Raw genomic sequence first — 18,053 nt, forward strand, 5'->3', positions numbered from 1 at the left:
AATGCTAAAAATGTGAAGTACTACACTGCGTGAAGATGCTATGTCCGAGTTTTTTATCGTAACACCAATCTTCTAGTTCAATCATCTGAAATCTTGAAAGAAAACAAAAGATACTTTGGGCTAACATCATCATTTGACAGGTGAGGATGCTGAGAGAGGTCAGTCACATGTCCAAAGTCACACAGGAGGTCACAGTGACAAGATGGCACTAGAATTTGAGGTCTCTGAGCCCAATCCACCATTCTTGGAGTACACACTGAGTGCTGATGGAAAAGCCAGGGTATTATCAGCCTTTACCATGATTCAGAAGTGAGTAATTCTCCCTCCTGGTGGGAGGGCAGTTCTCAGCAGGCCACCTGCATCTAGATGTATAAAGTGGGCTATGCATTTCCATCTCCTTTGTAGCCCTGGTGTTTTAGATCACCCCTCTGCAGGCCATGGAGAGGGAGAGACACTTGAGAGCGCTTGAAGCAAGCATTTTCTTCCTGATTCATCTCAGCGATGACACAGATCATTTCATAAAGGCTCCCGCCCTCTTTCAGGTCCTGTGACATGGCCCTAACACCTACTCTGCATGCCCCAATGGGCAGACATGGAAACACACATGACCTTGTAGACATTTGTGTTCATGCTAAGAATGACCACTTTTTACACATGGACACCTCAAAGTGGAGAGCAACATTTGGGGGTTAAACAGAACATAAGGGTGTAAAAACAATCCTTTAAGATTAGAAGTTTGATCTGATGATAATCACTTCTGAGAACTGGTCATATTTTATAGTCATAGCCATCCTCCATTGCAGCCCCAGAGGCTTTTATAAATGCTTCTGCGAGAAACCCTAAAAGGTTTAAGCTCATTACAGAAAATCAAAGAGCCACATTTTTCATACAGAGAGCAGCAGTCTACAACGGACAGACTACACTCCGGGAGTCAGAGAGAAGCATGTTGGCATCCACCTCTGCCCACAACTCTATTTGTGTGACCTTAGGCAAGGCACTGCCTTCTGCCTCCTCATCTGAAACACTGGGGAGATAATCAGTGAGAGCGAGAGAAGAGCTTTCTTTTTGAAGGCGGATGCTGTGAACTGGTTCGTGCTCCCCCTCTGTCCCCCAGAACTACATGTTGAATTCCTAACACCCAGTGTGAGGCCCTATGGAAGTAATTAAGGCTAAATGAGGTCACAAGGGTAGGGCCCTGATCTGAGGGGAAGAGAGATGAGAGAACCAGCTGTCCCTCTGCCATGTGAGGACACAGCAAGAAGACACCTGTCTGCAAGCCAGGAAGAACGCTCTCACCAGAAACCAACTCGGCTGGACCTTGATCTGGGACTTCCAGCCTCTAGAACTGTGAAAAGTAGATTTCTGTTGTTTAATCCACCCAGTCTGTGGCATTTTGTATAAGCAGCCTGAGCTGACTAAGGCAGTGGAATTAGCACCATCCCTGTGTTTCCTGAGATAACCGACTGTCAGGATCACATACTCAGTGCTGTGACTTCCCACTAACAAGATGACCCCAGAGTGACAGCTGTTTTATTCTTTGTTCTTTGGACTATGCACAGAGATGGGGAAAGGAAAGCTGATACTGGGAAGATATCCAGACACAAACTTAAGATACAGCAACCTTACAAATCTATGTTAAACATGAGTGTGTGGTTGTATATGCATCCATATACATACACGGGATGAACATACTCTGTGGTTAAGAACAGGGTTTGAATCGTGGCCTTGCTACTTACTAGCTGTGTGTCCATAGACAATTGACTGAAACTCTCTGAGCTTCAGCTTCTTCATTGCTAAGATGAGAACAATAATTGTATCTCACAGTATAGCAGTGAGGATTAAATGAGAATTCTGTGAACAGAGACAGTGGTAGGCCTTCATAAGAGTTCATTTTACCATTTTACACACACACACACACACACACACACACACACTGAAAGGATTCTTACCAAAATATGAAAAATAAAAAAGGGGAAAAAAGGCACAGCATTTCTATGTCCTCTGCACTCACTTCACATAGCCCATACAATTTCCCTATCCTACCTGACCTTCCTAAAAATTAAACTCTGTGGTTAATCTCTAAAATCTCATGATCACCTTCAAAATTATTGGCCACTTGTGCCCGGAAGAGACTAGAGGAAAAAATTGGGATGTGTAACAAGAGATAAGGGGCTGCAAAAAACAGGGAATTACAGAGGAGGCTGAGATTAGAGAGATAAGTAAATGCTAGATATAATCAATTTATAACTACACAGAGGGAAAAAGAGTTCAATGCAAATTGTCTATCATTTTCAAACTACTATTGCTATTACTTGGGAGAAAATATTTTCCTCAAATCATGGCTGATTCAAATATAACTGACTTTTTGTTTTCCCATTTATGTACTTCAGGACATATATCAGATTCCAAGAAAAAGTAATTGTGACAAAAGTCTACAGAGATACTTCGTTAAAATAATCAAAACTTTTCCTCCTCTCTCGCATGTAAATTCAATTCGACCTGTTTTTCTATTTAGGATTCATCTTTGCAAGGTTCACTCTGACCCAAGGTGTTGAATTTTCTCTCAACAGAAATTCAGCTCCTGTCATAGATGTAACAGTGGGATCACTTCACCATGGGGAAGGGCAAATAGGTCTAACAGTGGGCACAGTAAGACATATTCAAATAATTTGCTCTGTGCTAAGAGTGGGAACATTCAGAACGGCTTTTTCCTCTTATTTTCATCAATCTTAGAAGGATCTCCAATCTGGGTTATTTTTCTTCTACACGGTCATCAACGCAGAAGACTGATTTTGTTTACAAAGAGCTTTTGATTGCCAGTAAATCTGATATGCTTTCTTTGTAAGAATTTAAAGATCTTATTTATAACCACTAAATTATCTGTTGTCAGTTCCTTTCAATTTTACAAGTGATTTGAGTTTGATGTAAAATTTAGAACCTATCAGTTTGAACAACTGTATACCAGCTGTGATTGAATAAGGCACCAAGTAGTATAATAGGTGACAGAATCTTTTAAGTGGTATTAGATGAAGAAAAAGAAAAATTGCCCAAATAATATTAATAGATTCAGCCACGGACAATAATTCTTGGGAATGACTTTTTTCCCTGAAAACAGATCTAATTTCACTATTGATATGAAAATCTGAGAAAAATCCATGGAGAGTGTGTGATCAGAGAGACTGGGGAATAATTTACTCTTTTTTTTTCTTTTATAAAAGGACTGATTTACAAAATATACTTTTGATAGCTTAAAATAATATTAAACAAAACAGTTAACTGAAAAACAGCAGCAAAATCCATTTATTCAGAACCTTGGGCATGTCATTACCCAAGTGGCTAATAATGTAACATTTCATCTGGTTCACTGACTTAAAAAATTTTTTTGGTATGTTTTCTCTCTCTATATATATTTCTCTAAGTATAATTTCAAAAATTAGGAATTATCCACCTGTGGAAGTTCCAAATTCATTTAAGAAGGCTATGCAAGGTTGTTTTAATTATTTTATAAATGAAATAATAAAACCACTTTTGCTAGTTAATTATTCCAGCTTTGGATCTGGCCAGCACTAATACTTAATTTTCCTATGTAAATACATGTTAACTGATCAGTATTCATCATTAATAGTTCACAAATATTACCATTTAGTAGATATCGGTCTTACAAAAATATTTTAAGTAGAAGTAAGCAGGAAGTACGTTTAGCTGATTAATGGAAATGTGAACTCTGGGCAGATATTTCTGTGTATTGTTCATTTTTATTACTTCCATGTGTGAAGTCCCAGCCATGTTCTCTGAAGCAGAGGCATGATTTAAGGATCCAGGGATAAACCTGAGCACAGAATCATTAAATAAAATACTACTCATGTAGACAATGTTCTGTTAGTGAGCCTTAATATCCAGATGCTTAATATTTAAAAGTTAAAAAGTATTCTTGTTGAAAAGAATGTTTTCCGGGCGCCTAGGTGGCTCAGTTGGTTAAGCGACTGCCTTCGGCTCAGGTCATGATCCTGGAGTCCCTGGATCGAGTCCCGCATGGGGCTCCCTGCTCGGCAGGGAGTCTGCTTCTCCCTCTGACCCTCCCCCCCCTTCTCATGTGCTCTCTCTCATTCTCTCTCTCTCAAATAAATAAATAAAATCTTTAAAAAATAAAAAAAAATAAAAAAAAAAAGAAAAGAATGTTTTCCTCCATCTTACAAGATGGTGCCTTCTAAGACAGGACGCCCACAAGTAGGTTCTGCGGACAGGAGATTGTCCAAAGCAGGAGAAAAACGACACAAACTGTAGACTCTGAGACAACAAATATGGACAAAATCTGGACATCACCGACTATAACAAGTTGCAAATACTTCCAAACTCCCCCTTCTTTAAAGAATATAACAGGCTGAAAAAATATAGCTCATAAGCTATTTTTTTTCTCCTCTAGAATTCTACCAATTACCTTTAGTGTAAAAATAATTTATCAGTCTGCAAATCATGATAATAGCAAATTCTTATCTACCTGTGAATTGATGGATAACTCTTATTTATTTCCATTTTCCTTTGTGTAAAGCCATGCCTATTTCTCTACACGAATCAGCAAAAAAATGGAAGGAGAATAAAATACTCTGAGTCGAGCCAGCATCTGATTCACAGAGTGAAAGCTTTCTGACTTCAAAATGAACAATAGTAATGCCCTAAAAAAGTTGTCCTAACTTTGTTTTTATTTATTAAAAGAAGCTCACTGTAGAGAAAAAGCACACTTGATTTATGGTTTTTCTCTGTGGAGCTACAGAACTTTAATCCATAGCTCATGAAAGGGTATAAGAGCAGCTTGAAAATTATGCTGAGCTTAATTATACTTAATGTGAATTATTCAGAAGTGCAGACAGAGACTAAAAATTTATTTCATACAAAGAAGCTTGACATTTTAATTGGTCCTTCAGAATAGAGACAAAACAATTTCCTCTCAAGAAAATTTACATCTTCCCAACAGACCTGCAGCTTCAGCCAAACAGAACTTCATTAACAAGATTAATTATCACGCCAGTGTCTGCTTCATCAGGTGTATGGCCCAGGTGAAAAAAAAAGGAATGCAAAATAATGACTGACATTTCTAGCAGATAGAATTGATTCAAGGAGAGAAAGGATGACAGATTGAGCCACCATACCTTGGTCATTAGCCATTTTGTCAGGGTGTTCTACTGTGGGGGAGAAAGAAATATTATTAGACATTGACACTTCTTAGCAAGGAAGCTGACACTTCAAATCGACAGTTTTGTGAGCAAGTGTTCATATCAAGGCCAAAGCGCTGTTGAAATAAAATTGATAAGAAACCAACGTTGATGTGATTATTTCTATTAAATAGTAGTCAGAGGAGAAAAATTGAAAATGGTTTTTGCTATATATGTTCTTAAAAATATGTTATTTGTTTCATTCCTCTACACATCAACTCAAAATGATCATCTTGTAAGTTTAATTAAAAATACAGTACATAAAAACTCATATGATCACCAAGTAATTATCACCCATATATTTTAAATAAGGTAAAGAGGCTATTTTCTTGTCTTCAATTTTTTTTTCAACCAGAGAACTTAACCAATCTCACATGGATAGGGTAAAATAAGAGAATATCATAAATGTGTTTTAATCTAAATGGTTTAATAAATTTTTAGACCTTATGAAGAGAATTCTTACCTGCTCACAACTTCAAGTACATTATGAATAATGTTCTTGAAAATGACTTTTTTTTCATTTAAAAAATATCTTTAACATTTTTTAAGTGGCTTCTTTTCTATTAACCAAATATAACTGTATAGGAGGTAAATTCACAATATCACTGCTTTTACAGAAATTGTGAGAGGACATTTTGACCAGTGTAGATCTTTGTCAGTTTCCATCAATTAGAATTATTTCCCCTATACTTGAGTTCCTTTGGGCTTCAAATCTTCTGGGTTTATTGAACTCAATTGCACTAAAACTTGACATTTAGGCTACTACACTTGCTGTTGGCTTCTTTACATGTCTCAGTTAAACTCACACAGAGAAAAATACGATAGTGTTCCCATGGGCAGCCACCTATAACCTAAGCACCTGGTTCTTTCATTCGGGGTGGCAGTCTCCCAGAAAATCCATCATCACTGCTTGAAAGGTAAAGCAAAGGTCTTAGAAGCGGTAGTCCTTCCTTTACTAATTGATGGGACACATATCATTGCCCAGAAGAATACGTAGACTGGAAATACTCAAAAAAATGATGTTGTTAATAAATACCCCTTTCAGATGAACAGGGTTTATGAATGTCACCTCATAGAAAGAAAAATTTTAAACTTAGTTACAAATTTCTACCACCTACAATTTCCTTCATTTTAAAATAATCCATAAACATATTCTATGAAAAAGGATAGACCAAGAAAGGTTATCTTAGTAAGTAGTAGACTTTGAACTCTGAATGACTCTTTGGGAAACAGCATACATACAAGAGTGCTTATTATATTAAGATTCTACCAGTTTTATGTAAGTTTTTAAATGTCATTGTAGCTCCTCAAGATTTAACAAACTTTTTTTTTTTTTAATTCACCAGGCCATCCAACCTACTCTTTCCTAGTCTAATCATCACAACTTAATTTTTATCTTAATTTTGTCTCCTATTTCCCATTAAAGACTAATGACTTCTCAAGATCCATTTTATTACAGTATTAGGGGATTATTGATGAAAGGTGGTTTTGATAGGCAACTGCATTATCTGTTTATAGACAGGGATAGGGTTTTCACTGAAATCCTAACATAGTTTTTGAGAAAGGATACTATGTTGTAGGATGTGCCAAACCAGGTCTCTGGTAAGAATGAGGAGGATATTTGGGAATCACATGTGACCACGCAATCCAGGAAGGGTAAAAGTTTGGCAGCCAGAACAGGGCACACTTGAGAAACTACCCTAATCAGCATCTCATATTTAGGGGAGAAACGTTTGGAATGATATCAAAAAAAGAGAGAAGAAAATCAATCTCATCCCATTTTCATTCTTCTTTTCTCCCTTCATCTTTAATCATACACACACATTATCTACAGTCTAAGAAAATTTTTACCAAGTGACAAATAAATATATGTTATGGGCAACAATAGCATCCTCATTCTTACCTTCTGGATTTGTTTTACTGTTAGCAATCTGGACTGGATATAACTTGAGAAATTTTGAATGTCTCAAAAAAGGTTATCAACTAAAGAGTATTTTCCCAAAGGGATAAACTATATCCTAAAAGTTACTGTTTATTAAAGATGAATAATGGCTTAAAAGTATCATAATTTGTGTCTTGACTTTTTATTTGCTCCTGCCATTTGTCAAGAAAATCATATATTTTGTCAAAAATAATGTGAAGACTAAAACTTTTCTGTATTCTGATATGGAACTTTCAGTTTTATATCCTTGGATGGGAAAGATGCACATTTCAGAATGATGATTAAAGATGCCCAGAGAACAGACTACAGTCTAGTGCTCTTTCATTGCTGAACACTCAGCTTTTTTGTATGTAGGAGGTGACTCCATCCCACCATAGAATTCCACTTTGGTCTGTTTCAGCAGAAGCATCCTTTCTTCCTATTATTTGACAGGCCAAAATGGAGAAGCTCAGTTTACCCAAGAGAACAACCCATGTGAGAGGCAGAGATTGACATGCCTCTTGTACATCTTCCAAGGGTTTCACGGTGTATGGGTATCCTAATGGGGACTATTTGCAGAAGGGAGATGTGTATTTGCAGAGTCCTGTGTGGTCAGAGAATCAAGTTCAAGATTCTTTTAATTAACATTCCAAAGAAACAATCAGATGTACCGCATACACGCATGTACACAGGAGTATTGTAATTTAATCCCTTTTTAATTATAAATGTCCTATTCATTAACCAGTGATTATGGATTGAGTTTCCTATACCTCTCTTGCTGGTGGCTAAAACCAAAGACAAAACTCTAGTCTTCTAGTAGTAAATGCTACTGTCTTTGCAAAGACTGCATATGAAAGAATGAAGCTTGTAGACACCTGCCTGGGGCATGATTTGCAGTGAAACACTTGCCTGTTACCCAGTAGACTACTGAGAGCTTTCTCAGCTTCAGGATAACATGTGAGCCTTTCTTGCTGTCAAACAAAGTTACATTCTGATGAACAGAGGCCTTATGTTTTGAAGCAGCTTTGGAAACTGAAAATCTTAAATCAGAGAGCAGTAACATGATGTGATGTGTTTAGTGTAGATTTGGTTCACTGTGACTTTGAATTTCTTAAGAGTAATTTACTTGCCTTAGAATATTTGTCATTGTAACATGTAGGATGCATGCATGTACAATGTCAATTATTGATAAAGATGGGCAAGATCAATATCTCTTAATAATTTAGAATGCAATCAAGACATCTGAAACTTGGTTTGCCATATGAGTAAGATTTGTTTTAAAATCTAATTGACTATTAATTGAGCATGACATACTGAGGATAGACAATATTAAACATTCAAATCAGGATATTAGAAATAATGCTTGTGAACTATTACAACATAACAAGTTCCTGAATTTGTTCTCAGTTCTAAACATCATTTTATAGATGAGTTTAGAGCACTTAAGGTAAACAGTACCAAATGAGATGTGGAGTTCATTAAATAATCTCCAGGATGGTTATCAGTGTGGGCCTGTAAATCCTGTGATAACTCATCACTCTGCTGCTTAATACATTTGGATGCCTTAAGTCATCCTAAACCCTCCCTGAGATCTCTAGTTGGCACACAACGTGAGCATGAAATTAATTTGGCACTTGCCTATAGATAAAGATGAAGCATTTGTGAAACAGTATCTAGTTACATTTCATGCTCCCACAAAATGAATAACCAGTTTCCTTTCGATTGCTCATTTAGAGTGAAACCTGATTTAGACATGAAGTCCTAAAAACCCAGAGAGAAGAAGATTAGCTCATTTCCTCCTGCCTCCCTCCCCAGTTTCTACTCTGTCGCTAAGAACTGTCACGAAGGCTTAGGCTGAATGCTTGTTTGTGTGTTCTTGGCGAACTTTCAGATTAGCTGTTACCAAGTCCAGCCTTGAATGGCTAGCTCCCTCACCAGAATTCAAAAGTCCACTATTTATTAGGGTACCTTTCCTAGGGGAATTGAATGACTATACAATTATTCTAAGACTCCTCTCTTAATATGTCAGGCACCTGGGTGGAAATGTCAACCATCCTCATGTTTCTACTTTTTCGGTTGTTTGCCATCATGTATTATCAACTTCTTAGCCAGATATATAGATAGGCATATGTGGTCACAGATTTAAGAGCCAAGTATCCCTCTTTAGAACAACATGCCTAAATATACAACTTTAGGCATCATGCCTAAATATACAACTTTAAATACCAGCTATGGAACATTCCATTTTTTTTTTCAATTGTTAAATAACAGAGGCTCTTGAAACCATTTGTCCTCCAGAAAAATAATACTGTTCTAAAATAGTAAGGACTAACATGAGATCATTTTGACGCAGTCACTGTTCCAGGGCCTTAGCATTTTTTCTGTACGAACATGTAACTATGCTTGAATTGAGCAGCTATTTTTACTCTTGCAAGCACGGCGCGTTTTCTTCCAGTAATAATACTGTAAAGACTCTTTTTTTCCCCCTTGTTGCTATCCTAGGTCCTTAAAATAAACACGTTCATTTTGTTTGAGATTTTCTGTCTTGCCATATCAAATTTTCTTTTTATATATAAGGACAATAGTTCCTCAAAGAAAACATTTAAGGCTGGCAGTAGTATGGCATTCACATAATTCAATGCTTTTTAATTTTTATTTCCTTACATAAAAAGTTTCATTATATTTTGAATAGAGCCAATATACTTGAAATCAATACAGAATTCCGAAAAGACTGTAAATGGGGAAAAAAAAGTTAAGTTAAATACACCTGCCTTGTGTTGAAGGCAGAAAATGTGATAACACAATAGATCTTTCTCTGACATGCTGGCTTTCAGCATGAAAAGGTACATTTTAATTTATTCTGAATGTCCATTGTAGTCATGTTGCCAACAGAGAAGGCAGACAGTTCCTAATGCAGACTCCGTAAGTATTTTACAACCATCCCACAGGAAAAGAAAGGCACTGCTGTACTAGGAAATGATTCAAACCTTTCAGAGTCCTGAAGAGGATGGGATCAGAGAGAGGCCCCACTCCTTTTGCATTTCGTGCTTGAATTCGAAAGTAGTACATTGTGTCAAGGTTGAGATCCATGATTTGGTGAGTAAGCCGATCACCACTGATTGTTTCCATCACCCAGTCGTCAATTGGTATGTTCTTGTCCAAGGTATAAAACAAGATGTAAGCTGCAGAAATAGATGAATGCGACTGGGTTTAGTGTACTGACTGCATACTATACTTCTGCTTCTAAACACTCATGTTTCCCAAATATAATGTGCAATGATTATTATACATTCACAGTCTATAAACTACAGTATTCATTTAAGAAAGTAATAATTTTTTTGATATTGCAAAGATTAGACAAATCATTGCCTCAATGTACAGAAACTGAAAACGGAACAGACCATTCAAAATAAAAATATCATCTCTAAAAATACAAGGTTTCTGTGGTCTATAAATCCTGTGCATGGATTCCTGACTGACAGAAACACAGATAACAAATATGTTTTTAAGCTGCTAAATCTGTGATGATACTGTTACACAGCAATAGATACCATAATAGGCTAATGGTGACCTTGGCAATCTGCACCCCAGATGATTTCTGTGTTCAAGTAAGGTCAGGAATCACTGCTTTAGTCGATATGTGGAATCTGTATATTTTTGGCATTCATTGAGATGCTGCTGCTGCAGCTATGAATGTCTTATAATGCAGACCGCTCAGGAAAAGGTAAAAGGCGAAGGTAAGGAATTCTGTAAAACTCAAAGGTTGTAGGACTCTCTGGTTAATATTAAAATTGGAATACTACAGTTCAAAAGGGATTGTGAAATATCACTGGGCAAAGGAGTTGTTTCTGACTCATTTATAACTCGGCCCCCATGATCAATATCAATAAAATCTTCTAATATTTTTTGAATCAGAATAGTCTCCATTCTTGTCCCCAAAGAACCACATCTACTGAATAGAACACCCTAGTACTGGTAATACTTTTTTTTGTAACTTTTATTATGTGCATGTGTTATCTCTTCAAAAGGATAAAAACATTCTTTTAGTTCAAGAGCCGTATCTTATGTTACCCTTTATTCTTCAGAGAAACCAATAAAATTGTCTTCACATAATAGGTATTGAAACTCACTTATTGAATGAAATCCTCTAGCCAGTAAGCACAGATGCTTTATATTCATTACATTTAATGCATCTGTAGAGTTATCATGGGCTGTTGTAAATGCCCGATGACACTGAAAGTTTGGAGAATTGTTCTCATCCCAGGTCAGCTACATTTATTTCTGATTTTGTTTATTTGTCAAATGGAAGTAAAATAATTGCCCTCCTTGTGTTTTCAGGGTTTTTTTCTTTGTAAAAAGTATTCAATTAACCATTTAAAAATGATAGTTCTGACATCAAATAAGTACAATTGAAGGTACAAGCATCAGGTTCTGACAATTCCAAACTGTATTTGAAGTGATTTCCTGGTATTTATGGGGAAGTCGATCTTGTGTGTGTGTGTGTGTGTGTGTGTGTGTGTGTCTGTAAATTTGAGACCTGAGATGCAGAATAGAAATATACTACTACAACATTCAAAACTTTAAAAATTGGCCTTAGGGAAAGCATACAATTTTATCTGGATATATGAGTTTGGTGTGTTTAGAGAATATTAAATCTGTTATTGAAGTCCTACTGTAGAGATTTCCATATCCACATAGGTTGGAACAAATTCATTGGGTTTCTCAGAAACTTTCTGTACCTATATGTCCATTTCCCCGTGTCCAAGTTTCTTTCTTCATTCTTTTCTCTTAATTTTTTCTACTTCATTTTTGTCTCTTACTCACCATAACTAGCCAAATAATGAGAACTATCTCCTGTCATAGGTAATAAGACCTGAGATTGTTAACTCAAGTGGGCATTCCTGCATTAGAATTATATTTGTCTAAATATATATAAAATGTTAACACCATACATATGTCATTTTTGACTACTTCTACAAAGAGGTTGTTGTAATTGTAAAAAGAAAGTGTCAGAAAGTGTTCAATTCCACCTCTCTCCTCTGTCTTTTTCCATACTTCTTCCCACAGATCACTGATTCCCTTCCATGGTTCAGCTGCTAAGTACCAGGAAGACCAAGATGATGCCTACCAGGAAGGAGCTCAGCCCAGTGAGAGCTCCTCATCTTTCAAAAATTGATTCTGATAATCATGTCTATAGATAAATACATAATGAAGGACCCATTTCTTCCTTCCTAATAAAAAAAAATAAAAAAATAAAAAACAGTGCTATGGTGAGCGCTGTGAATTGTGCAAGACTGATGAATCACAGACCTGTACCTCTGAAACAAATAATACATTATATGTTAAAAAAAAAAAAAAAGAAGATAGTAGGAAGGGAAAAATGAAGGGGGGAAATCGGAGGGGGAGACAAACCATGAGAGACTATGGACTCTGAGAAACAAACTGAGGGTTCTAGAGGGGAGGGGGGATGGGTTAGCCTGGTGATGGGTATTAAAGAGGGCATGTACTGAAGGGAGCACTGGGTGTTATACACAAACAATGAATCATGGAACACTACATCAAAAACTGATGATGTAATGTATGGTGACTAACATAACATAATAATAAAAAATTTTTAAAAAATTATTAAAAAATAACAGGCTATGGATTCAGGAAGACCTGACCTCAACTCGTAGGTCTTTCATTTCCTGGCTTTGCAACCTTGAGCACCTTGCTTAATCTAAGTAGACCTCCATTTTCTCATCTGAAAATAAGTTGCTGTGAGATAATGTATTTTAAGAAATTAATATATGTGGGTATTCCTATCATGTTATCTTCTATATAGTGACTACTTAGTAAATGCTACATTTATTCTTTCTGTTTTTCTTTCCTTTTCTCCTTCCTTCCTCCCTTCTTTTTTTTCTTAATATTAGTAATTAAGGAAGTATTATATTTGGAAGAGCTGGAATTTTTATTTCAAGTCAACAATAGCTTTAATAGCAAGTCAATGATTATTCTACTCAACAAATATTTATTAATTACCTACTAAGTGTCAAGAATATTGATACTGAAGAGAGAGCTTTGAACAAAATCCGAAACCTGTTGTCACAGAATTTTCAGCCCTGTATTAGGAGCATTTAGATTTTTCTCTACTGATTATATGGGAAGGGGACATAGAGGAAGAAGTCAAGATGGCTAAATTTCCAACTTTTGCAACTGGATAAACATGAAAAATTTTTATATGATGGGAATAAGAATAGTTAGACACATATAATTGCAGTGAGTGCCCAGCTTGGTCCACAATCCCGGGTGGTCTTACAACCTATTACAGAATATAACAGTGCATTATTTGGCTGGTTATGGTAGGGTCTAGACAAAAAAAAAAAAAAAACACCACAAAGAAACAAAAAAAAAAAGAAAAGAAAAAAAAGAGAAAGAAGGGAGAGAAAGACGGATTGGGGAATAGAAGGAAGTGCCAATAAGACAGGCAAGTGGAAATGTACAATATGAGGTAGGATATGTGTATTTAGAATTCCTTGGATGGAGATATAGATTTCAGAGACATAAGTTTGTGTTCACTGAAGCCCTGGCTATACTATACACACTTTTTCAGAGAAAGTAACAAAGGGACTAAAAAGATCTACTTAAGAAACAGATGGAAGAAATGTTCGCTAACAAGACCAAGAAGCTGTAACCTGAAATTGGGAAGAAAAGTGGGCAGATGATCTTAAAAAAGTCAAGCGAGAAGAGAATTTCAAGAAAGGGGAAATGGACTAGAGTATCACATGACACACAAAAAAAGATAACATAATCTTATCCATTGGAAAGTACTGATAGGGAAACAATCTCTGAAGACCTAACTCTTCTAACTATGTTGGTCTCTGATCATAAATAATGTTGGATGCTGCATTTATTTAGATCAATGTTTCAAAACCCTAGCTGTACATTAAAATCACTTGGGGAGCTTTTAAAATATAGCATGCTCAATCCTTCCTCAGATAAATTAAATCATAAATCAGTTAAGAATCACTGATTTGGACTAGTTGAATACTAATAAGCTGGAGCAAAACATAGTGGAGTCTGAACATGAATTTTAAATCCTAGCTCTGTTACTTCTTGGTTATTTGACTTTGGGGAAGTTATTTACCCTAGAAACCCCTCATCTCTTCATTTCAACATGGAATAACAGGAAGATAGGATCACTTAACAATACTAAAGTGCTTAGCAGGATGCCAAGCATATAATGAATGCTTAATTCATTCTGAACCATTCTCTCCTGAAAATGTCAGTCCAAATTCCTAAACTGACAGTTTATAATCAAGGAATTTAGGCATTGGCATTATCTAGATCTCCTTCTTTGTCCTCTTTTTTTTTTGTTTAATCTTTTTGAAGTATACATATTTACAAATTGATGATCTGGGTTCTATGCAGAGTACCTTAATAAAGCCTCACCCTAGAATGGATTTCAAATGGGAATAATAATAGTTCATTTGTTTTAGTTCTCACTGGACATCAGAGAATTTTCTCAGCACTTCATTATTACATTCTACAAAAGGAGGTTCTATTACTATCCTTATTTTATAGATGAGAAAGTGAACTTAGGAAAGTTAACTTACCCAGGCATCTCCCTCAGAAGCTTGGGTCCTTAACCACCCTGCTTTACATCTGTGTACATGCAGGGATGTGGTTAAACAAAGAAATATAAAGGGAGGATGTGGGCACCTTCTTCTGCATAGGCACACACATGCTCTGACACACTGGGATAGAGCTCCCGCTTCCTTTGTACTTTCATGAGAAACCGAGTGTAGTAAATCTGGGCCCTCTGCTATATGGTATTTTGAATATTTTATCATCCTGTTTTCTGGAAGTAATTTGATGAAAGAATAAAAATATATATGGAAAAGAAGTTGTCTTAAGGGTTCTTAATGTTTGCTCCCTGTTGACTTGAGTCAAAATATCTCAACTTGAAAATAATAATTTGGTTTTAATAAGTGAACTAGGCTCTTAAAGGTAAAAAGTATTGCCTCCATACTTTTACTTTACCATTGTGAGGGAAGGGATACTGAACATACAACTCTAAATAAAATATGTGGAGAAGGTTGCAATTTTGGCACACAGTATTTTATTGCTTAGATTCATTTGCATTTCTTAACATGAGGCAGACTTCCATTTTTTCCCTCAAAAAAGCAAAACTAAGCTTCTTCCAGAGTTGAAAACACATTCTATTGTTTACATTGACTATTTGATGAGATTTATTTAAATAAGAGATGAGAATTCGGGTAGTATATGGCTTATTTTATCCTTTACTAAAAAAAATATATTTTTTCCATCAGAACTCATTTTTATTTTGGCAACTTCTATTCTGTTTTTTTCTTCTTAAACTTATTATCTATTGATTTACCATACGCTTATAAATTACTGTTTATAACATAATAAAAAAGTCACCATGTAAACAAATCAAAATCTACAAAAGTACTGAAATAGAACCAATGAAAATAAATCATAACATTGATGGGAAAAAGAAAAAGAAAATTGGAATGAGCCAGCCTCAGTTTTAAAAAGCCTGGCAGAGTGACAACTAAGCATATACGATTTTGGGAAGATTTAATATCCCTCTTCTTTTTCCATATTTATCAGCTCAAATGAAATTTCTGTTTGCTATTGCACTCAGAACAATTTTCTAGAGAAAACAAGTCTTCAGCTTAAATTTAAATCACATTTGGAATTTTCACATTATCTTTTCATTTTGGAAAATTCAGAAAGTAACTCATACAAAGTAAGTGTGCCATCTGAACTATAATTTCCGTGCTTATCTCTGTTATCACAAAATGACTGAATTACTTTGTTAATTTATAATAGTGCTATCCACTTCTTCTTTGCAAGAAAAGAAGAAAAAGGAGTGACTCTTACATGTGCCTAACCCAATGGTTCAAGTTAATTAGACTATAATGTGCACATTTTTAGTTATACAATATTTTTCATAATAATTATATGCTATGGAGACATCTATTAAAAGCCTAAAGTGATCATTTAAATGCAAAATCCCTGATAGAACTCCATTATATTTTTCATACTAAATTAACATTACAGGCTTCTAATGGATGCTTTAATTAGGCATTGATGTTATCAGCAATATTTGGCAAAATAAAATCTGTCACTGTGAAATATTCATTAAGTTCAATTTCTGTCAGTCAATATTAAGTATTTTACGAACCTTATGATTTAAGTAAGAAGCTAAAAGCTAAGTGAGAAACTAAAAACCCCCAGACAAACCTCCTTTGTATGTGCCATTCAAAAATACACGGTCATTAGGTGTCTTTTGTATTTTGTAATTGCCAAACAACTGGCTTCGTTTTAGTCATTTATGCTTAGAGACATTCCATTAGAAGAGTGTCCCAATGATCCACAAGATGAAAAACAAAAGGTCTAAACTAATTGAAATACACATCCTTCAGAAAGCAACTCAAATGAAATGTGTATTTGTAGGCATCATTAGAAGAAATTCCATGGTTAGCAGGGGGCAAGAAGGGACAACCAGAAAGGGCCGGGAAGTCCACTGAGGTGTTGGCACAGAAAACTAATACACAAAAGGCATGAGCCATGCACATGGGGTAAGCAATCACAGGCCAAGCAGAGCAATGCTGGAAATAAAGCAGAGATACTTACCAGTAATTTTCCCATTGGCTTCCAAGGGAGGCTGCCAACTCACGATGACAGCACGAGGCTTCCCTTCTCGAGTAATGACTGTCAAATCCTTGGGAGCAGAGGTCGGGGCTGCGAGATGAAACAGAGACAAGGCCTTGTCATTGGATGTGAAAGAAAGCAGACATTTATGGGACTTCTAATCATGATGTTGACACTCAGAATCCATCATGCAGTATATCATGCTGATCTTACCATTTACGATTTATTTCAAGTATTTTAATTAAACAAGCAACCAAACAAATATATAGAAATGAATGTTTTTCCATGGAAGCTAAATGACTTCCAATGGTGTAACTATAGAGAGTAGAACAGAATATGTATGAATACAGAGGAGAAAAGTATAATGGATATTTCCAAGCGAGTGCCACGCTAAACATGTAAGAATCATTATAAGAACAAAGAAATGTGCACATACTTAGTGAGATTGATGGCTACATGTCTCCAAGAGACAGAGTCCTGTTAAAACTGTAGGATTTTAAAACAAAAATTCACCTAATTCTATATTTTCTTAAAAGCAAGAAGAAGGAAAAAAAAGAATGAATTTAAATGCAGGTTAAAAGATCTTGCTTAGGTAAACATATTAGATATCTCTTAGCAAGAAGGCAAAGGAATATTTGAAAATGGACGTATGGAATCTGGGAAGGTCTTAGTATCAGCCTGTCATGGAATGAGAAGGCATGAGACCATGGGGGTCTTAGAGCTAATTTTCCCACATGTTGTTGAAAGGGACCAGAATTTATCACCCCAAAATATGCCTCTTTGGCATAAGGATTATTTTAGGCCGATTATTTTTAAGTAACAGTAGACACAGGAAAAGCTCTGAAAACTTAGTAGATGTTACCCTTTTATAAGAGAAATTTGTATTTATAAGAGTGTCTCCCTCTCTGTACCTGGAAGAGGAGGATGATAAAATCTCTAGAAACTCTTATTAGGGGAGAAGGCAGGAATTTAAATCTGTATAATAACGACACCCTTGTTTATTGTGATTTGCCTGAAAACCTCCCATTACTTGGTCCCCAACCCCCAAAGTATTCTTTTGTTTTTAGTTGGAGATTGTATTTAAGGTGATGGCTTGGGCCATTTCAGGGAGTTACTCAGTGTTCCTGGGTATCCTCCATGTATCCAGGAGGTGCACATGTTATTAAACTCCTGTTTGCCTTCCTGTTATTAATCTGTCTTTTATTACAGCGGGGTCTCAGCCAAGGACCTAAAAGAATAAAGAGAAAGTTGTTTTTCCT

At 35.8% G+C, this 18,053-nt stretch overlaps 1 protein-coding gene across 2 annotated transcripts in view; it reads right to left on the reverse strand.

The window, feature by feature from the left end:
• Nucleotides 1–18,053, reverse strand: part of DCC (DCC netrin 1 receptor) — a 1,153,179-nt gene that overhangs the window by 96,378 nt on the left and 1,038,748 nt on the right. For both annotated transcript variants that reach the window (XM_078060292.1, XM_078060291.1), the window contains exons 19-21: nucleotides 16,777–16,884; nucleotides 10,119–10,313; nucleotides 5,148–5,180 (exon numbers count right to left, since the gene is read on the reverse strand). In XM_078060292.1, the coding sequence (XP_077916418.1) occupies nucleotides 5,148–5,180; nucleotides 10,119–10,313; nucleotides 16,777–16,884 (336 nt within the window). The remainder of the gene's footprint in view (nucleotides 1–5,147; nucleotides 5,181–10,118; nucleotides 10,314–16,776; nucleotides 16,885–18,053) is intronic.

Source organism: Halichoerus grypus, chromosome 13, assembly GCF_964656455.1.
Source record: "Halichoerus grypus chromosome 13, mHalGry1.hap1.1, whole genome shotgun sequence".
Taxonomy (NCBI): domain Eukaryota; kingdom Metazoa; phylum Chordata; class Mammalia; order Carnivora; family Phocidae; genus Halichoerus; species Halichoerus grypus.